The 22,120-nt window shown below is 49.6% G+C and overlaps 1 protein-coding gene across 4 annotated transcripts in view; it reads right to left on the reverse strand.

Moving 5' to 3' along the window:
• Nucleotides 1-22,120, reverse strand: part of ZNF609 (zinc finger protein 609) — a 131,884-nt gene that overhangs the window by 44,246 nt on the left and 65,518 nt on the right. Inside the window, exon 1 of one of the 4 annotated variants that reach the window (XM_075069444.1) lies at nt 8,839-9,069. The exons of 2 other annotated variants lie outside the window; for them this stretch is intronic. Coding sequence is in view for 1 of the 2 variants with exons in the window: in XM_075069443.1 (XP_074925544.1) it covers nt 279-281 (3 nt within the window). In the remaining variant the exon portion in view is untranslated. Of the gene's footprint in view, nt 1-278; nt 299-8,838; nt 9,070-22,120 lie in introns of those variants that run through there. One more of the 4 variants, XM_075069443.1, reaches the window with a different exon arrangement.

Consider the following 22,120-nt stretch of genomic DNA (forward strand, 5'->3'; position numbering starts at 1 on the left):
TCCTCCAGCAAAGCGATTGGCAGGCAAGTAGCCAGGTCCTGGAAAGATTTGGAACAGAGCTAAGAAGTGGGCCAGCGCTGGAGACAGATCAATCCCTGAATTCACCTAACACCTGTGTCTTATCTCCCAGCGACAGGGCATTTCATCCTGCATCTTTTATCAAGCCCAACACAAGGTGAGAGGCTTGGCCTGCTGGTCACTGCACAAGCCTCAGGCAGACAGCATGTGAACAGAGACTGATGTGGGAAAGCAAGGAGCCAGGCACTTATTAGTCTCACCATGGGAAGTAATTACAGAGTCCTCCTGAGCAGAGCGATGTCACTAGCCATGAATCTCCTCCCAGGCTCAGAGCCACATACAGCTGGAGCCAGCCCCACTGTGCGCAGCAAGCAGCAGGCGTTGCAAAGCCAGGACTGGAAGCTTCTCTCCCCTTCAGCTAGTCACATCAAACCCCGACCGCAAGGCCAGCACTTCAGCACCAGCCAGTCCGGTGCTAGACGCAGATCTCCAGGCAGGAAGACTGGCAGCAGGAAGCATGCTCATTAGGTAGCGTCCAACATGCAGACCCCTTAAACAACCACTTTAAAGCCCCCTCCAGACTCCTTGCAATTTTGAATGAGGATGCAGATAACAGACCTTGCAGGCCCTCTAAGGCAGGCTTCACGGCATGTGACTCACATCCGGCTTCAGTTCCTAGCTCAGCCACAGATTCCCCGTGTGACCTCAGGCAAACCATGTAACATTGCCTGTCTCAGTTCTCCTTCGTACAGCGAGGCTAATACTATCCTGCCTGCTGGAGGTCCTGAGGCTAAAGCTATTAATGTCTGTGGGCTCAACGACTGCTCTCCCGGGGCTGAGGCGCTAGACAGTCCCCAAGTGATAGCCGTGCAGGATACGTTTCACTCCCCAGTGCAAGCCAGAGAGTGGTAGAGTCTGTATCTGTCCACCAGCCACAACGAAGAACCCGCTTTGTGTTTACAACACCAGAGCCCTGTCTCTTCTCCAACATCAGGGACACACTCTGGTGACTAAGACAAGAGTCTAGCACAGTTGACCCAGAAAAATCACACAAAGGCTGCTGGATGGAGAAAACAAAACAGAAAATGCAGCCCCGAGAAGCTGCAAGGATCAGAGAGAGATCTTAGAACAGGACTAGGGGATCAAGGAGGGATCTTGAAACCTTTCCCGGGCAGCAGGCTTAGAGCTCAAAGTAGACATGCTGCTGGAAACATGCTACCAGTGCAAAGTAGTGCTGTTTCTGCAGCCCTGCTCACCACACACAGACAACATGCCAAACCCCTCTGCAAGGGGAACTCCCAGCCAGGTGCTGGGGAGGGCCAGACACCTCTGGACGTGCACAGAAGTCAGCTGTCTGCCATCCAGAGCCCATGCCAAGATGCCTCCAGCAGCCATGCTACCGTATGGTGTCTAAGATAATTCACATTAAAGGGCCAGCTCATCTTAACCAGTACACACAGCAGCAGTTAGTTAAACCTGGAGAAACAGAGGTATATGGTACAGAAATCAAATAGGATTGGCAACAAGGCTGGATTATAACAGCTGACCCCGACATCACGCTGACCCAGCCAATTTTGGAAATTTCTTGATAGCATCAGACATTAAAGGTATTAGTGATACCAGTAAGTGAGCAGTGTGATGGCACTTTTCAGGGCAACAGGTCTGAGACCTCTGACAGTGGAGATATGTCAGTGAAGAAACTTAGGCCATGTCTACACTAGAAACATAGGTAGTGTTAATACATGTTAACACACTAGTATAACCAGAGTTTAGCACATTTTCAAATGAGATAGCTGATTGTGGTCAGCACTACACCAGCTAACATGTGTTAACCCCCTGGCTACAGTAGTGTGCCAAACCACTTAGGTAAAAGGTGCTAGCTAACACATTTCTAAACATGACCTACTCTCCTCACCAACAGAGAACCTCAGAGAATCCTCCGACTCCAAGAAGAGTACCGAACACAGCAAAAGCCAAGTGAGCCACTACACACCAACCACTACCAGCTGGCCAGCATCTGCAGTATCCTAACACAGACGGGGCCAGAGCTAAGATCAGAGAGTGTCCTAAACTGCACATGATTACTTCGTATTTGTATTACCATAACACCCAGGAGCCCCAGGCATGGACCAGGACCCCACTGTGCTAGGTGTTGTACAAACACAATACAAAGAGACAGCCCCTGCTGCAAAGAGCTTATGGACTAAGTAAAATACAAGAGACAACAGTTGGATACAGGCAGACTGACCAGGGAGTCCAAGGAAACAATGGGACAATGTTGTCTAAACAGACCAGACAGAGGGAGAGGGTGAAACACACAAGCACAGTGAACAATGGGATGGTGGCAAACATCACTATACTTCCACAACCTTTGTTTTGGGTGGGTGTAGCAAAGAGGGGGATCAGCCACACGCAAAGAAAAGAGCAGAGGACGAGGGAGTCAAGGGAAAGGAGAGGAGCAGCAGGTGTGCAGTGACACTCACGTGAAGAGATTGGGAGGGGGAGGTTTGGGGAAGCAGCCTGTCAGCACAGAGAACACGGTACGACTTTGAGACACCCACTGCCCGTGCTGTTGGAGCATCAGACCCACAAGCAGGAGGCATCAATAACATGCCGCAATCCATCAACACAACGCAAGCTGCAATTCAAAAGGCAGATGCAGGTTCTTTCCAGGCAGGATGCTAGAACTGCAATCACTCTGCCCTCACCAGGAGGGACAGCCATCCGGTCCAGCCAGAGCAGCAATCTGCAGATCCTGCAGCAAGGCCGGCCACTTGCACACAGCTGCCTCTCACAGCATAGAGAAATACCCCCCACCCCACCCCAGACCCCTGAGGTTCCAGATAACACGGTGCTCTGGGGAGAACACAGTCTCTCCAGATCACACTCCTGAACAAGTGGACCGGTTCAGATACACAATCTGGGAGACTGAACTCACCGTATGACCCGTTCCAGCCCTGACAGCCCATGCATATATAATGCACAGTGCCATATGTTCCAACCAATGGAAACTTGGAATTGTATTTGCCTCTTCCCCACCAGGTGGGGATTCAGGAGTCAGTATCAGTGTTCAGGATGACAATCCCTAGAAGCAGCTTGAACCATAGCTCAGGAAGACAGCCCCTCTATGGATTCCCAGCATCTTTACGTGTAATGACCCAGACTGAACGAGCATCGCTAAAGCAGTGTTTTTACTGTGCAAGGCACTGCTGGATCTTGGCTCAGAGATGAGAGGGCCTCAGCACTCACATCCCTTCACACTGTCAGAGGAGTTTCAATCTCCAGATATGTAGCAATTATTACTGACCAACTGCTCCAGTGATACCCAAACCGAGGCGCTCGGAGGTTTCCACACTGAGCTCACATGCCACCAGACACGGGACTCCTCCTTAGAGCCCATGGATATTGCCAACCATGAGAACTTCAGAGCCCAGAGAGTCACACTGTGTGGCAACATGCATCTTCCATACACGGCTGTCTTCTGGGAGGTGCTAGCTCCACTCACTGTGGTTTGTATCATCACTAACCTCAAATGGGAACCAGAGTCTACTCCAAGCCTGACCTCCACGTTGCTTATCAACAACATCAAGATATGTTATGATATTGTCAATGCACGCTGGTCTTCAGCAGACAGAAGACTCAATGCTGGCACCTGTTCCGCTGCCTACGTGCTCTAGAGCACACTCTAGCAGGTTTTGCCAGGCAGCCTTGGAGTCAGATCCTAGGGAGGACATCTGACACACTTGGGAGGCACATGACAGATCATTCAAAGCAGTATTTAAAAGACTCCAGGAGAACCACCTTACCCTACATGGAGCTAAATGTGAGTGCGATAAATCTTCATTAGTGTTTTCTGGCGACATCTTTTCTGCAGCTGGCATAGCACCAGATCCTAACAAGAAAGCAGCCAACCAAAGCTTGTCAGAACCACAGAATGCCAGTGAAGTACGGTGTCTTCTGGGAGTGCCCATGCACACCTCATTCCTGACTATACAGCAGTGGTGCAGTCACTGCAGAACTCATCACGGAGGCAGGCTAACCCGTGGCCCTGGGAAGCCATGCACGCAGGGGCTATTAAACCTCACGGACTGATTGACAAGTGTAATGTTCTATTTTGACCCCGCCAACAAGAGAAATGTCATCACTGATGCTAACCCTGTTGAGGCACCATGGCACAGAAGGATGCAGTGACTTGTCCAACCTGCAGAGGTGCTTAGTGCCAGCAGATCTCTCACCCCATGGTACGGGGATATTCAGAGAGAAAAGAGCTCTCACTATTAGCCAGAGCTGTGAACACTTTCACCCATGCCTACAGAAGAGCCCTATGCACCGTGAGCCCAGATCACAAGCCTCTTGCACACACATTTTACATCCCCATATCTATACCATCTGCACACACTGAATACTGGGACTTCAGCCACGCAAGTTCTGCATGATCCACAAGGACAGGAAACCCTGCTGGCTACATGATGGTAGAGGTGATAACTGGAAAGCCCCGTCCTCTTGGCATTTCATACACTGCTCCTGATGGTCTCCCATCCCCCGTGGGGATGGGGTGGAGAGATTCATGAGTGAAAAGTGACAGATTTGTCACCCTGGTGTAAACTATTGTTTTAGAATTAGTTTCTCCTCACTCCCCAAATGAAAGATCTTCTCGGTAAATTCCAGCTTAAATATAATATACCTTAAATATAATTATCACAACTAGAAGAGTTTATCATTTACTTGCTATAAGAATGGAGAAGCTTCAGTGCTGTGAATTTTGTAAATTATTGCCATAATTTTCTGAGTAGTAGAGACCTAGAGGGACTGCCCTTCGAGGAGAGACCAAAAAGGTAGATCTGCTTAGTTCAGAGAGAAGATGAATAAGAGCAAATATAGAAGTTATACAAGATAATGAATGGCACAGAAAAGATAATCAGGTGTTTGTTTACCCTCTCTCAATATACAAGCAATGGGGCATTCAATAAAAAGGAAGTGTTTTTAAAAATTCCTCTTATTTTAAACACACATAAAATACACCATTAACCTGTGGAACTCACTGCCACAAGACCACCATGAGCCTAGAACTTAGCAAGATTCCAAAAAGGATCAGACACTCCCATGAACCCTGAAAGCACGCACAGTTCTGATGTTAGGCAGGAGTTTTTAAATGTTCCAAGTATGCAAGGAATATCCTTACTATGCTACATCTGTAACAAGCAATGCTGGAGCGCCAGTGCAGTTTTTAAAAACTGGACTGAACAGCAACAAAGCCTGTTAACAGAGAGTCTGTAAGGGCTCCGAAAGAGGATCATAGTTTCCATAGTAAGAAGCAGTAAACACCACAGCAAGGAAGAGTCAGAGAAAAAGTGCCGTTTTTAAGCCAATACCTGCACAAATGGAGCAACATTCAATATTGCTCTCCAAATGAATACAATAGACATCAGAACACAACAACTGATCCAATCTGCTCAATGAGTGCCGGTAGCTAGCTCTAGCTCGAGCACCGCAACCACGGAACCCAGGGCACTTGCTCCAGCTCCTGTCATGTTCTGCTCCGAGTGCATTGAGCAGGGAGCAGAAGCGAACACATGAAGGGGGAGGAGTTAGGATTTCTTTCCCAGCAGGTAGAGCATAAGCAGTGTTCATGCCAGCTCTAAATTCCTCAGCGTGATGTAATGGAGAAGCTAAGCTCACCAATCCAGATGGTTACGATTTGCACTGCACCTGGGAACCTGGCTGTTTCCCTTAAAAACAGAGGGAGGGAGAAAGAAAAATCTTATTGCAGAACCTAAGCTCAGTCTCTGCCTCCCTGCTCCTGTGTCTGTTCTTGTGGCACAGGCTTTGCTGGATGAAGTCTGCCCACTGTGCTTGTCACTGCCTGCTCTCACCCCAGAATCCCTCAGACTGCTTGAGATTCACAGCATCTCCCATCAACAAGGCCATTAACTCTGCAGCTGATGGATGATGATAGGGCCTTGCCTGCAAGAGGCTGCTTGTATTTCCCATCCCCCACCGGGCTGACAACTCACATCCTCTGCCTGGTTCAGAGGGAAGCACAAGAATTAGCTCACCAGCTTTTGAAGAATTTTGGAAAGGTCTTTCCCCCACTGCATTCATTTCCCCAGCTCTCCCTATCCCCACCTCCTGCTGAGCTCCCTCGGTTGTGCCCTGGGTCCTTCTTTCTACAACACTCTGCTCTTGTTTATTATGCAGAAGGGAGTCATAACCCTCCACTTCACCCAGCTGGTACTGATGCGAGCTCAGATAGCACTGCCTGCTGGCTCTACACACACAAATACCCCTCCCCAGACAGGCCACCTGCAGACGAGGGATTAGTTTCCAAGATATCTCTCCGAAGACAGCCCACAAGAAGGGCCATTAGTTCTGTGCCCATGCTCCCGGTGAGTCTGACGATTTGCACATCTGTTCACTAGGAGCTCATCTGAGAGCCCCAGCTCATCTCTGGAGACAAGATCTCTAAGAGATCAGCTGTAACGGACAGTTATCGCACACCTAGAGCCCTGCTCTGCCAACCTGTGCAGAGCAACCCCTTCTGAGCATGTCAGGAGCAGCAGGAGTGGATGAGATCTTAGGACAGACTTAGCTTTTCACCCTAACAACCTTACTAACAAAAAGAAACAGCTTGCAATTAACAGGTAGCATTCTGGTCCTAGGATCTCAAAGGACTTTAGAAGAGGGAATGGGATTATCCCCATTATACAGATGGGAGAACTGAGGCAAGTTGCCACAGGTCACACAGCAAGTCAGTGGCAGTCAGGAATAGAACACAGGACTCCCGACTCCCAGGCCTCTACTAATAATCATTACACAACACAGTCACCCATTCTACAGGGTTCTCTCTGTGCATGTCCCAGGAAGAGGTAACTGCTTGACTGTACTGTGCAGATGCAGCTGGCCAAAGCTGCACCACACACACAGGAAGTTACTCTCAAAAAAACTTCCTCTTACTCCAAAAGTAAACAGTTCCACTTTCCCAGGGGAAAGCAGAGCCCCTCCACCTCCCCAAGATACACTAACAAAGACAATCCAAGCCCATCTTACAGGCTCCATACCATGGGCAGCGCAACACAAGACCAGGGGAAAATAGCCTCACCAGAACCCAATGTTCTTACACGTCAGAAGCAGCAAGACATTTTGGGAGGAGGCTGGGATCAGACCTTGGAAAACTTGCCTTAGCGGCAACAGTAGGAGATGAGGCAACCACAAAAGCCAAAGCCTTTCCTAGCAATTCCACAACGTCATCTCACCTGTGTGCATGAGCGTCACACTGTCCTCGTCAGGGATCGCGCCACAGGACTGCTGGGCTGGTTGGTTGCAACTGGGAACAGCGCCATGGTCACACTGGGGGACACATCTGTTAACTACAACCCAACCAGTGCGCAAGTGTCAGGGACGGGTGTTTGGACTTCCTGGGGGCAGCAGTGCTGAACAGTTGGTGCCAAGGGTCCAATCCTGGAGTTAGCGGAAAGATTCTCTGACTGGATCAGGCATCAAACGCTTCTAAATCAGTGACAGCCACATCCCTGCTTCAGCTCAGACAGCACTCTGCAGCCTGGCAAGGTGACCCCTTGCTACCCAGCACGGAAGCTGCTTCAACAGCTTCACAGCATTTCTCCATCTTGCCAGCCAAGTCTCACAGAAGCCCTCGCCTCAGCTGGGAGGGGAACAGCCCTGGCCATGCCCATATGACTTGGAAGCTCTTCTCCAAGCGCATGTACTGAGTTAGAGTTTCACTGGAGCTTTCCCTTGAGGGTGTGGAGCAGATGTGAACAGAGGATGTGAACAGCCAACCCAGTCACCAATGATTCCTCTGTATTTGGGATCTAACAATTGTCCTTCGCCAGAATCAGCTCCACGAGCTGAAGACAGGGAAGACCTACTCAACCCTCCAGGCATCAGCCCATGTCCAGTGCTGGATTGTGCCAACACCCTACACTCCCTGTCTTTTTCGCTTTGTTCCAAGTATCCCAGCAGGAGGAGCTCCAGCTCCTTCCATGGAGAGACAATCCCCCCAGCAGGCAGATTTGCCTGATATCGAGTCTTCGTTTCTCCATTGTATCCTGTTGCTCCTTGTCCCAGCCCCTTTGTACCACCCAACGATTTCTCTTGCCCTTAGCAGAAGAACACTCAAGCCCTTCAAACCTGAATGAAGGGGATGGGAGAAGGGCCATCCGCTACCTACGAGCAGCCACTAAAAGATCACAGGAAACAGCCTGGCAAAGGCAGTAGGGCCCCCTGAGCAGCTCAGTATTTAGCACAGGCAGTCAATTCTTCTACTCTAGCTGCCTGTCTGTGATTTGTCAGTGGGGTGGCAATATGACAGATCCCACCCCGTACTACACTACTTGTCCTTGGACACAGTGTCTAGGACACTCCAACATGAAGGTGTCCATCCTCTGGGGTGATTCCCAGCATGCAGACACACCTTCTAATGGATGGGGGTGTGGGTGTGAGCAGAGAGGTTCAGAGACTTCCTAGCAGTTACACGTTCTATTAGAGAGGCAGGCTAGGATCAAGGTAAAAACACAGGGCTGGGGGCCAGAAAATCTGGGTTCTATCCCTGCCTCTGGCACTGACTCACTGTCCCCGGCTAGACTAGGAAGTTCACAAATGTGTTTAAACATAACGCAATGTTTTCAAACAACAAAACCTTTATACCTTGTGTAGACAGGGCTTAATACTCCTAAAAATGCTGGTTGGTCCTGGTTGACTATGCTCCCCTAGGGACCAACTAACATGTTTTTAAATGGTGCTAAACCTGTCTACACTAGGGGCAAAGCGAATCACCTATATTCTTAGTTTAGTTGCTGTTACCTTCAAAAAGTCACTTCCCCTCTCTGGGATGGAAGGTGGAGATAAGTTCCTCCCCTGCAGTGTAGACAGGCTCAATTCACCGCTTGCAATGCTTTGAGAACACCAGATAGCAGACTCTGTCGAAGCACAAACTCTTCCCTAGTGTAAGGGCCTGCAATAAAGCCAGGGATAGAACCCATGGTAGCAATGCTCACATCATGTCACCAGCTCTAGCGATCAGACCACACCATCACTCTAAAAATAGAAGAGATCTTCTGCCAGGCGAGAGAAGAAGCTGAGAACAGCAGCAGGAGTGGGGAAGTAAGAGCGTCCACCCAGGGAGTTAATCAGGAATAACTCCCCATGCAGACACACCCTCAGCGAAGCAGGCAGTCAGCTGATGGGCTGGTGAAGAACTCATATTGCTCTGAGGAGAGTTCTAACAGGGGACTGTTTCTGATGGGAGACAGGAGCACCTCTTGGCTTCCAGGTTCAGCCAGCACTTACCCTGGTGCCGGAGGTTTCCCTTGCTTATCAAATTAAGACGTGAATGAGTCTGCTCCAATGTAGCCATGAACTACAATGGAAAGATACCTGCTGCCATCCCAGCAAGGAGGCTGTGCCCTGGTGCTTTGACCACATGGGGACACTGAAGGCAGAGCAGGTCTATTAGTGAACATAGGGCATCACTACTGTTTACTGTGGCTACTCACTCCATTGCGAATTCTGGGAGCTCTCTGACGTTCTCTAACTACTGTGTGGCTGCAGCAGCAAGGGGGCAAAGCAGACTCAACCCAGCACCGCTGCTCCTAGAGTCACTCAGGTTTGGCAATGGGGGAGAAGTCCCAGGCAGGCACATGCACTACACGCCACTAAAGGAAGAAGTTCTTGAAACAAAGGTCTTGGCTCCATGCCATCTATGAGGCAGTGCTGCAAGCATCAGTGCAGGGCTACCCAACACGTAGACTCCTGAGACCCAGCCTGCACTGTGCTGAGCACCTCCCATTGGCAAGGGAACAAGCACATATCCTTGAAGTGCAGAGACACTACGTAAAAGTGTTCCCTCCTTCTCAGCTCTGCACAGCCAGTCTGCCATCAGTTCTGCTGGAGCCTAGTCCCACTCGTGCAGCGCAGCAGGACCGCTTGGTAAACTCTGATCAATTACACCCATGCAAGCCTCTGCCAACACCCACCCTGTCCCCTCTGATCTCCTCAGCCATCCAACATGCAGCTTAGATCACCCCTATCGCCTGTGGCTCTGAACACACCTCCTCACTTCTTGCATCCCTCCACTGGCTCCCCATTCAAATCTACCACATTGAAGTTTCTCTTCCTCAGCTTCTAGGTTCCCCCAACATACCAACTGCTTGCTCTGGTGTAACCAGCCCATGCCTTCTCCACACACTCCATGCACCAGCCTCACTTGCTCCTTTGTCAGTGTCTCACATCATTACCTGTACTTTCATCCCCGCTGCTCTGGAGTGTGTCTGAGCCCTCATGGCCAGGCTGGGGCTCTCTGGGCTGAACCCCTGCTCTGACTGCGGTAATGGATTCTGCCTCCTCTCTCTGCCCTCCCCATCTCCCCCCAGCTGGAGGAGAACCGGGCCATGCAGGATGAGCTGGAGCTGCGGAGTCCCGGGCGGAGCGGAATGTGCCATGCCTGCCACCGGTGACAGGCAACACCAAAGGACATCAGCCATCCCCTACCAGCGTCCCTGGGGGGCGGAGGCCAGGGGGACCTAACTTACGGTAAGAGGGGAACATGGAGCTTTGGCTTGATTTGGGGGGGGGGTGAGGTCAGAGCTTTTGCTCCTGCCTCTGCAAGGGAAGGGTGCTGGGCATCAATGGGGTACAGTGCTTTGTGGGAGGAGGGGTGAAACCTGCCCTCAGGCTGCAGTCCAGAAGGGGAAAAACAAACCTGTAAGTACTGGCCCTGTGGTAAGCGTCTGTCTCAAATCTGGACCTTAGCGTCCAAAATCTGGGTGCTTACTATGATTCCCCCAAGCTTGTACCAGCTTGGATCTTATCTCGCTGCCACCAGATAGGATTTTGGCTCCTATCAGCCCGGGTTCCCCAAATATTCCTTGGGGGACCCCCTCTCTGGCCTCCCCAACTTCCTCTGGAAAGACCCCCACGACTCAGAAGTCTGAGTCGTACCGGCAAGGGAATTATCTCCCCTCCCTTCCCCCTCTGAGCAACCTGAGGGAATTGATGTAATCTCTTTACATCACAATACCGAGAAACCTGTCTCCTTTCTTCTCCAAAGAGACAGCCCTCCAACACTGGGAAACAGAGCTAATCCTACCTCTATTCCCTGTAACTTGTTCCCGCCCTGGGACAATAGGAAAGTCAACACAGAATGTAATGCTTCCCGCCCCGCCCCCGTCTTCCTTTGAGGGAGACGGATACCTGGTACAGAAATTTCTATCCCCTTGCCTCACTAGGAAAAGAAACTCCCACAAGTTTTAAAGAAGAAAACTTTATATAAAAAGAAAGAACTTACATATATTAAACACTGCATTAAGAAATTCAATACAGGGATAAGGCTTATAAAAAAATAGGAATAAACAGTCTGATTCAAAAAATAGCCAATTTAAACCAGTCCAGCAATTACACCCATGTAAATACAAACCAAAGCACATAACAGCCTATTGTTTGGTTTCCTTTGTACTCACACTTGATAGTAGAATATTAGAAAGAAGATTGGAGTTAGCAGAAAAGTTGTTTCAATCCATAGCCGGGAGAAACAAAAGACCCCGAGTTCCTTTCCCTCCCAGACTTTAAAAAAAATCCAGTTCTCTGATTGGTCTTCTGGTCAGGTGTTTGATTCCCCCTTTGTTCACCCTTGACAGGTAAAAGAAAATTAACCCTTACCTATCTACTTATGACAGGCCCCCTGCTGGTATTTATCATTCACATGTTTGTAATAATTAAATTAATAACGTTCCTCCAGAAGTGTTAATAGTGGGCCACAGGGCCTAGTGCAGCTGCATAGGGGCCTCTGGGAAAAACGTCTAGAACCCCCTGCTCTAGATAATTTTATAAGCACCTTCTGGCCAGTGTCTCCAGCTCCAAACTGATTGCTCCTCCAACGGTTTTGGTAGTTTTGGAATCTCACAGAAAGTTAGGGGTGGGTTTCCAGAGGGTGTTTGACCCTTCCACTCGTACTGATCCAGCATCTCTCATCTACACCATGCTGGAGGGGCACTAATGCTCTGTGGTCACCAACAGAAAGTTACCAGCCAAACTACAGATAAACCCGAACCCCAGGTGGCCCAGACAGTCCCTGCATTGCTGAAACCTTGCAAGGTCACTAGGACTGTAAGCTACTCATGGACACTCTTATTCCATGTTTGTACCGCGATTAGCACCATGGGGTCACCGAGCTAACTCCAGAAGAAGCAGGCACTGACTGTCACCAGGAACTGGGGTCCCTCTGACCTGGAGTGACAAGCTGCATTTCCCAACAGGGCTTACTATCTCCTTTAGACAGATCAACTGGTCAGCAAGTGAAGAAATGCTGGTAATCCTGTAACTCCCGGGAGGCTGGGAGGAAAGCAGTTAATCTCTGTTTTAAGGAGGAGGATAATACGCTTGAATAGAAAGTTAAAGCCCGATCCCCTTACACTCCGTAAGTGCTTCCACGATGACCCCAGTTAGAGAGCTAACAGGCAAACACACAGAGCTGCTCTTCCCCAGGAGTAGGCTTCCTGCCATGATTAAAGCATCCCGCACAAATCCCCTCCTAAGCCCTGCTCAGAAAGCACCGCCCCTCTGGCAGATACCTTGCTCTGGGCTCTGCTCACCTTCAAGAAGTCAGCGAGAGCACAGCACCCTTTTAAGTACGGGCAGGATTATAAAAGGCTACAGGCTGGCTCTTTGGAGATGAAGAGTCCAAAATTGAACTGCAAATCTCCATCAGGATTAACAGGGTATAAAGGACACACAGGCAAATGCAGAAAACTCCTAGACCAGGGCAGGGCTTGCTAGACATTCTGTACTCACAGATGGTTCTGGGTCCCATTATGTTACAGAGAACGCACCACAACCCTCTCTCTCTGCCTTGATCACCCTGCCCCAACACACTCTGGCCTTGGCTACACTGGCACTTTACAGTGCTGCAACTTTCTCGCTCAAGGGTGTGAAAAAAACACCCCCGAGCGCTGCAAGATACAGCGCTGAAAAGCGCCAGTGTAAACAGTGCCGCAGTGTCTTATTGGTTACATATCTGCATCCCTGGATAGTTGCAACACACCCAAGTCAGCCCGAGGGGTCGTACCATAGGGCACTAGCTAATGAACTCAGTCCATTACTGGAGTCTTGAGAAGTGACATACAACAGCAGAGATAACACGATGGGAGAAGAGAGAGTGGAACATTTGTCTTCAGACAAGGAGAGAAGATAAGCAGGGAGTTCCTCTCACAAAAGTGGAACTAAGCCTGTGTCCACTGCCCTTCGACTGACCAGCCTGGTCCTGGTCCTGCCTCCTAAGCTGCAGAAGCCGAAGGAAGCCTGATGTGGGAATGGCAAACTTGGCTCTGAAGACACATGAAGAGTGGTCCTGTTTCTCTGTTGTAAATCCAACTCCTAGTAAAACAACTGCAGATACAAAGGCCACTAGATTTCCAGAGAGTAAAAGCACCAGGAGCAAGAGGCTGCACTGAGGGTTATAAAGTCAGTCTGCCAGACACTCTGCTTTGCTTTTATTGATAGAACTATCCAATCAGTGTGTGGAGGAAATGCAGTGGACTGAGTATGTGGCATTCAAGATGCCTTTGATACAGAGTGCGCTGAAATATTACACCGAGGTGGATCTCTGCACCAACACTTGGACAGGAGATAGGATTAAAGCGAATGTTGAGCAGCGACACATTGAGCTGGTATGTATGGGGAGAGGTATCACATGGGGCACCACAGGAGTTGGGGCTAGGGACAATCATACTTATTGTTTCCATTCCCGATCTGAAAGGGGGAGTAAATTGCACATCAATGACACCTGCAGGTGATGCTATGCCGTAGACCTGGGCTGCACACCTACTCCTTTGTGGAGCACCACGAGTGCAAAGCAGCCCCCAAGAATCTCCCTTGCCAAGGGGGAGCCTCAGTTGGCACAGATCTGCTGGCACTAGCTCCAATGCCAGGGAAGAGACTATGGGCTTGTGTACACTGGCAATTTACAGCGCTGCAACTTTCTCGCTCAGGGGGGTGAAAAAACACCCCCCTGAGCGCAGCAAGTTTCAGCGCTGTAAAGCACCAGAGTAGACAGTGCACCAGCGCTGGGAGCTATGCCCCTCTGGAGGTGGTTTTTTACAGCACTGGGAGAACTCTCTCCCAGTGCTTTGCAGCGACCATACAAGCCACGTTAAAGCATTGCCAGTGTAGACTAGCCCTATGACTAGCACTTCCCCATGCCTTAACCCTCCTCTCTGCCAGCCCACAACAAACCACGGAAGCTGCAGGCAGCTGGCCCGGGTTAGAGCAGTCTGCACCAGGCAACTGGACCAGCACAGAGAGGCCCCAGGATCGGGGGTGGCAAAGAGTACCGCCAAGCCAAGCACTCCTCAACCGCAGTTTAATCTGCAAAGATTTGCCTACAGTGATAGAGTCTATCGAAACCTAGAGTGACCAGGATCCAGGGCTGGAAATAACAGGATGTTCTATCTGGGGGGAAATAGACAGAATGGGTGGGAATAACCTAGAAAGCAACACTGCTGGGACAGACTGGGGAGGGGAGGCCAGTGCAATCTCAGCATCACAGCACAGAACAAGCGGCCTTGCTCCAGGGGGTTCTCAGGCGATAGCACCTGCATTCAGTTCTGGACCCCTCATTACTCAAAATATTGATGAATTTGAGGGAGTTCAGAGAAGAGAACAAAAATAATGAGGATGCTGAAGAGATTGACTTAGAAGCGAAGATTAAAAGAGCTAAATATGGATAACTTGGTTAAGCAACAGCTAAGTGGAGATGTGATCCTAATCTATACTACAGGAAGGATGTAAACACCAAAGGAGAGAGGGAATTATTTAGGATGATGCAAGGAGGGGGTAAATAGGGGAAATGGGTGGAATTAAGAAAGGGAGCATTTCAAAAGGAAGGTAGGCAAAACTTCATGTCCGTGCAATCTGCTGGGCCAAGGAATAGCCCCCGTCACCTAACCATTTATAGAGAACAATGGACAAATCCTAAAATACACTGGTGGAATGGATCTACTTGTATCTTGGGGCTTCTCTGACCCCCACCCCACCCCCACCACAACAGCTGAGCATCTCACAGGCACTAGTGAATTTATCCTCACCCTCCCTGTGAGACAGGGAAGGATTATTACTGCCATTTTACTGAGAGAGAACTGAGTGATCATGTGATTTACCCAAGCTCATGCACAGGGCTCAGAATTGATCCTGGAATCCCACGTCTCTGTCTGGCAGCTTTTCTGCAAGACCATTCTCTGCTGGAACCCTCGGAGAGTTTCCATGTTACATCATAACCATGATCCAGAACCCCACTGAAACTGCTTTTGTGGTATCACAGTAAAGCAATATGCCTTTGTGGTTGGACTTAGGTGGCATAAACCCCAAGGAGAGGAGGACAAAAGAAAATCCCCCACCTGACGTATTATTTTACTTTACAAAGGGAGGCTGGTTAGCCGGGTTATTTTAAATATGGCTTCCCTGCTGAAGAAATCTGATAGCCCTTGGGTAAAACAACATGTATTTAAGAGTTTGTAGACTGGCGGCTTTAGGGCATCAGGTGCCAAGTACCGGTGCTCAACACTGAAGCCTCTTAGAACAGCTAGAAAAACATTAATAAAAAAACATTTAAAATAAATCCTCATGAACAAAGCTGTCTTTCCCAGGTCACCTGGCAAAGATCCTATGACATGACAACCACTCGAGGGAACTTGGTTTTAATGGGCAATAGGAGATCCCCTGATATCCACATTCAGCCTGACAGCTTAGACAGTGAGGCATCCTCTCCATACAGACACCATGTGTGAACCCCACACTTCAGATCTATAAGCAGATTAGAGAGATTTCCTCTGGGTTCTGTGCATGAAGAATTCTTAGCACACTGTGCAGGTGCAGCATGAACATACTGAAAGGTATTTTACACACATATCATATACATATATGGCTAGGAATGAGAAGATGGATAATTTCTGAGCTGCAGGGAGACGTGTGTATTTCAGATGCGATAAGCGGTGAAGGCATTTCAAATCTATTTATCCCTCAGGCGAGAGAAGACATCTTCCTTCTATCTATTAAATATTAAAGAGCCAAATTTTGGTATGATTTGCACGTTCCAGTCCTTGCAGGCTGTGTATTTAGGAGGCTGCCCGCTTGCTCTCTTATCTCTTCCTCTCTGTAGGTTCTGTTCAAGTTGCCAGGCGAGATTCTATTGGTTTCCAGTCACAAAGCCGGCTCTGTCTGATTGACTGGGAGATTAGGGAAGGACGGTGAGCAAGACATAAGCTGAATCACATGATGTACTGGGGAGTCCTGTGCATACCCCACACAAGTGTGGCTTCCAGATACAGCCACATACAGCTAAGAGAAGCTGTGTTCTAAGAGCAAGCAGAGGGCTGGAATTCAAGAGAACTGTGTTCTTTTCCAACGGACTCTCTACTTCTCCCGGGCTGTGCCCTATACCTGGAATAGCTCCCTGACACTTTGCACATTACACCTCTCTCTCTCTCATCCCTCAAGACACGCCTTCCAGCCAGCACTCCAGCACCTCTGTCTCTGGTCCAGACTCTGCTCAGGAATGTATGTTTTTTAAAAAGGAACATGATTTTTACATACCAATTAGCACATCTTGGGATCACACTTCATCCATCCCTGCCATGCCTTAGCTAATACACTGATCTCCTCAGGCAGTCACAGGTCCACAGGATTCAGGTGGAGGGTGCGAGGTGCACACATTTGCAAATAGAATGACCAGAGACAAAGGGAGAAGGGGGCTGTATGGCTGTAGACTGTAGCACTCACAGCAGCATTCAGATAGCCAGCCAGCTGATTTGGCATTTTGCTTTGGTTGCTGTCTGCTGAAGATGGAAGGTTTGCAGCGTGGCAGGATGAGCGATGTGAGTGGGAAGTTCACTTCAGGGTGGGTTTTGGGTAGTTTTGTTCACTTGAATCAGATCAATGTGTCTCTATCCCCCCACGCTCTCAGGACAGCACCTCCTACCTCATGTTACAAGACATGTGCTCACATGCTGCACATGCTCCCTGACTACAAACTGCAGCTGGCTGCTGCCTGCCCCTTCAGCATTTTCATTCTTTTGTGTACATGAACTAGGAGGCTCTTCCCCCACAGGAAGAGTTACAACAGAACATCACCTTGTGGAAGCTAGCATCCTCTCTGCCTTTAACTCCAGCCCAGGTGCTCAGAGCTGGGGGAGTCTCAAGGACTGCATCCTGCAGATGTTGCCATACTTCTGGCCCTAGAGCCCTAGACTACCTTTAAATCAACAGACAGGAGTCACAAGAGACTTGACCACCAGAGCCTAAGCTGAGACCAACAAATTCATATCATGTAACATCAGTTTGGCTTTAAACCCTAGACTCAGGAGGTGAGAGCCAAGTGTCTGGCCCAGGCTCTCCATTTTCTGTTTCAGATCAAATCCCTCTTGGTGCCTTCAGAGTAGCTGACGGGGCAGGCGAGCCATGATATGTTCAGCAGAACCCCACAGGTCTCACTTAGCTGGCCTGGCTGAAGAGCTCTGTGCAGACAGATGGTTACACACAGAAACACAGGATTTGCTGGGCCCCAGCACTAAGCGAGGTGGGGTTTGATATGCTGCTTTGCAATGAACACTTCTTTGGCACCAATCTATTTAGCGAACCCCCGATCAATAATTATAGCTTTGCCTGGAGCTGCGGTATTAAATACAGCCAATTTAACACACACAACACAAATTATAATGCAGGGCAAGACACCTTCCCTTACACTTGGATTTGTGCAGATTGGAGAGTCAGGCCCCCAGCGATCCTTCTGGCAAGGGGCTCTCCTTTACCTGCCCTGCCAGCAACACTGGGCATGAAAATATCACCAAGCACAGAGCTTGTGTCTAGGCACTGCACAGAAATCCCAGGGGCAGGGAACTAAACACTGCTCAGTGCTTGAGGGGGTCTTACTAATCCAGCCAACGCAGTGGGTTAGTGCCAACAATTGACAGCCACCAACAGTCCAACTAGCCCAACTGTGCAGAATCGATTGCTAGTAGGGAAGCTGAGTGTCAGTGGGGAAATAAATTAACTAGAGCAAAGGCAGGCTGTAGCTCACCCTATCAAGGGCCTGTTATCTGAAGACTGCCTACTCAACCAGACTGCGAGGAAGAGCGGAGATGAGGGGAATGCATTTCTAGCAGGTCTAAGGGGAGAGAACAGATTTGAGATTAAAAGCACAGGCTTTTAAGAAGGCACTGTGCCTTCCTGTCTGCGCGCTGTAAATCAATGGATTAAATCCTAGAGTGGCTGCTTTGCAAAATTCTCCAGGCTACTCTTTTCAAGGGACATAGTTCAAGTCGCTTGTCTAGATAGACTAGCCACAAACAAAGGTGGGCAGTTAAACAGCTTCCATTAATACCTACACACTAGAAGTTTGAGTTTGGTTCCAGCCAAATCAAAGTTTCCTACAGCTTTTCACCCCCTAACCCAGGGACACCCAAAGAATAGTTACGAGTCACAGAATGTAAACAAACATTTCAAAATGAGAACTCTTCCAGTTCACACTGAGCTGAAGCCTAACCCTTAACACCCATTTTTAACAAGACAGCAAGTAGTTGCCATCAAAGAATCAGTATTTACCAGTCATTACACAGAGATCACTGACACGCTGAACAGGAAATACCACACAGTGGTACCCACAATAGTATAGCCACTTCCTATTTTAACTAGAGGGAAACAGCGTGTCAGATACCCCCAGACAAGAACAGCTGGTACATGCTGTCCTGAGCAGCAGCCACTGTATCTTGGAAGACAAGCACCAGGGCTATACATATGCATTCAGACAGCATGTATAACTGATGTGGAAGAGGGTGCACCAACAGTGATGCTGCTGACAGTCAAACCAAAAATGGAATGTGGCTGTGTTCTAGTGAACTTCACCAAGCGAGTTTCTAACCATCACCCCCTAAAATAAGACAAGGACTCTGCTACATTAATAACCAATAAGTCTGACACTTCCCCCAGCACCCCACTGAGCTGTTTTTCAATGTTAATTTTTCCCAGTTGAAACCTGAATTTTCATTTCAAGTTTTACTAAGCACCTTTACCCCAACAATATCATCTCTGTTCCAACCTAGCAGCAGTCCCACTGTTAGACAAGATGGCCAGACAAAGATACAGAGATAGTCATTTGAGTGCAAGGGGACAGACCACTGGACAAACAGCCCTGCAGAAGATGAGCCTCCCCTCAAGTGCAATAGGTTTCACTGGCTGACCTGATTTGAATGAACGTGGCCTGAGAGGAAAATGTATGAGACCCTACCCTACCAAACATTGTTCTGCATGTAAAATCAGCTGCAATTCATCTGTCCCTGGCCAGTTATAAACCCAGCTCCAAGGTGTCAAACAGATGCCTGACAAGCCCTCCCACTACTAGTACAAAACACATTCCCTACTGCACACACTGATCGGCCAGGTACTGTTCTCCTTACCAGAGACCTACTGCATTCAGCTCGCACTGCTGAATTCAGGTTAAGCCCAAGGATACACGCGGACGCCAGGAGGCTGCACCGAGGAGTATGTCCATGTAGCACGTCTGAGAGCACCTAGCCCTGAATGGGCACGTCTGCTCTTGGAGCACACTGCTCCAAATCCAATTCTGTGGGGTAGACACAGGGGGTCTTGGCACAGCTAAGGAGTACCAGCAGGATGCACTGTAAGTACCTCAGGCAGGCTGGCAGAACCACCTCAGTGCCAGAGAGGTGACAGCAACTTGCTGGATTGCTGAAGCACCCCACTGCAGACAGAAGCAGCCCCCTGCAGAGACTGCCAGCTCTGCACACAGCTGCTCTCCACTGACGCAAGGAGCTTTTCAGAGAGAGAAAGTCAATAAGGAGCAAACGCTTGGTTTAATTACCTGCTGGCTGTGTGTTTTCTCCTGCAGCTTCCCTCCTGCCACATGCGCACTCCAGATACCTGTGCTCAGTTCAGATTCGCTTTCCTCTCTTAATGAGAGGTGTGGAGGGAAGGGTCGGAGAGAGAGTACTGGCTCTCCAGGGCTTTCTGAGTTAATTGTCCCTCCACAGACAATTAAACCCGCAGACTCACCCTGAAACACTGAGGGCTCAGAGCTAGCAACAGAGGCTGCAGCGAGGAATCCAGTCCTGCCTGAATGATGGACCAGCCCTTACAATTCAGGAAAAGCCCAACTGCCCCGCACTTCCCTGTGCCCTGCAAGGGAGTAAGCATTAGGAATCTGTTTAATGTACATGCTCTGACCCAGCACCTGCCTTCCTGAGGTGAGCTGCAGAGTTCACTGCTGGGTTACTCTCTTCCTTTCTCTTATTAATAGGCAGCAGATTTAAAAACAAACAGAAGGAAGTACTTCTTCACACAATGCACAGTCAACCTGTGGAACTCCTTGCCAGAGGAATGTTGTGAAGGTAAAGACTATAACAGGGTTCAAAAAAGAACTAGGTAAGTTCATGGAGGATGGGTCCATCAATGGCTATTAGTGTCCATAGCCTCTGTTTGGCCGAAGCCAGGAATGGGTGATAGAGGATGGATCACCTGATTATCTGTTCCATTCGTTCCCTCTGGGACACCTGGCATTGGCCACTGTCAGAAGACAGGATACTGGACTAGATGGACCTTTGGTCTGACCCAGTATGGCTGTTCTTATGTTTGCCAGGTGGCCCATTCCCAGCTGGCACTCTGGGGTTTAGAGCCATCCTTCCTTGGAAGTGGGAAAGGTTCCATGCCCCTGCCAGGGACCCCCTTTTTCCTCACTCAGACTCTAGCCCTATGAGGGCCACAAGCAGACAAAGCTCAATATTGAAACCTCCCAGCCCAGAGCATCTCCCTCCCCAGGAAGATCAGGGAATTTACTCCCAATAACAGCATCTGTTTTACAGAACTTGTCCAAGAGGTTATGTGGAAGGTTAGGCCTTGTCTACACAGGCTTCACAGCGGAGTGCTGCAGCTGTGCTTCAGTGTGGCTCTGGACTAGATCGGGGACTAGACTAGAACCAGGCTGAGTCACCACCTTCCAGCATCACACTCACCAGTCCACCTGGATCCAAAGCCTCCGTCCAGTTTAACACGCACCTAAGCAGAGCTGGAAAGTTCTAGTCCCTTCTCACAAATAGCACAGCAGTGCTCTCCAGGAACCAACCACCCCAAGCCTGCAGAACCCTGGCCTCAGAGCAAGTGCCCTGAACCAATACTCCAGCCTGCCTTGTAGGCAAAGGCTTACAACTTGGGTAGTTAGTTTGTAAGCTTTTCTATGGCACTTGAAACTGCAGCACCAGAGTATGTAGAGCAGGGGTGGGCAAACTTTTTGGCCTGAGGGCCATATTGGGGTTGCAAAACTGTATGGAGGGCAGGCTAAGTAATGCTGTGCCTCCCCAAACAGCCTGGCCCCCACCCCCTATCTACCCCCTCCCACTTCCTGCCCCCTGACTGCTTCCCTCAGAACCTCCAACCCATTCAACCCCTCCTGCTTCTCGTCCCCTTCCGGCACCTCCACCCCTAACCGCCCCCCTGGGAACCCACCCCGTACGCCCTGACTGCCTCGACCCCTATCCACACCCCTGCCCCCTGAAAGGCCCCTGGAACCCCACATCTATCCCCTCCCCCCTTTCCCCATCTCCTGATCCCTGTCCACATCCCTGCCCCCTGAAAGGCCCCCCAGGACTCCCACACCTATCCAACCCCCCGGCCCCAGCCCCCTTACCATGCCGTTCAGAGCAGAACATCTGGCAGCTGCGCCACCCACCTGGAGCTAGACATGCTGCCACTCTGCTCCACAGAAGCGTGCTGCTCTGCCGCCCAGAGTGGTGCCCGCACAGTGGCATGGCTGCAGGGGAGAGGCCGGGGACTAGCCTCTCTGGCCAGGAGCTCAAGGGGCCATGGGCCGTAGTTTGTCCAGCACCTCTGATGTAGAGGGTGCCTATAAAGTGGTTTGGCTGGGAGATTTTCTATTGTTGCTCAATGGCATAATCCCCCTGACCTGTCTATAAACCTCTGGTGTAACAGTATGAGACACTGCATCCATAGATAAACTCACTGCCCTAGAACTAAACAGGCAGCCATATTACCACCCTTCCTGGGCAATACTGAGTCCCACATACATGTT

Source organism: Chelonoidis abingdonii, chromosome 9 (assembly GCF_003597395.2).
Source record: "Chelonoidis abingdonii isolate Lonesome George chromosome 9, CheloAbing_2.0, whole genome shotgun sequence".
Taxonomy (NCBI): domain Eukaryota; kingdom Metazoa; phylum Chordata; order Testudines; family Testudinidae; genus Chelonoidis; species Chelonoidis abingdonii.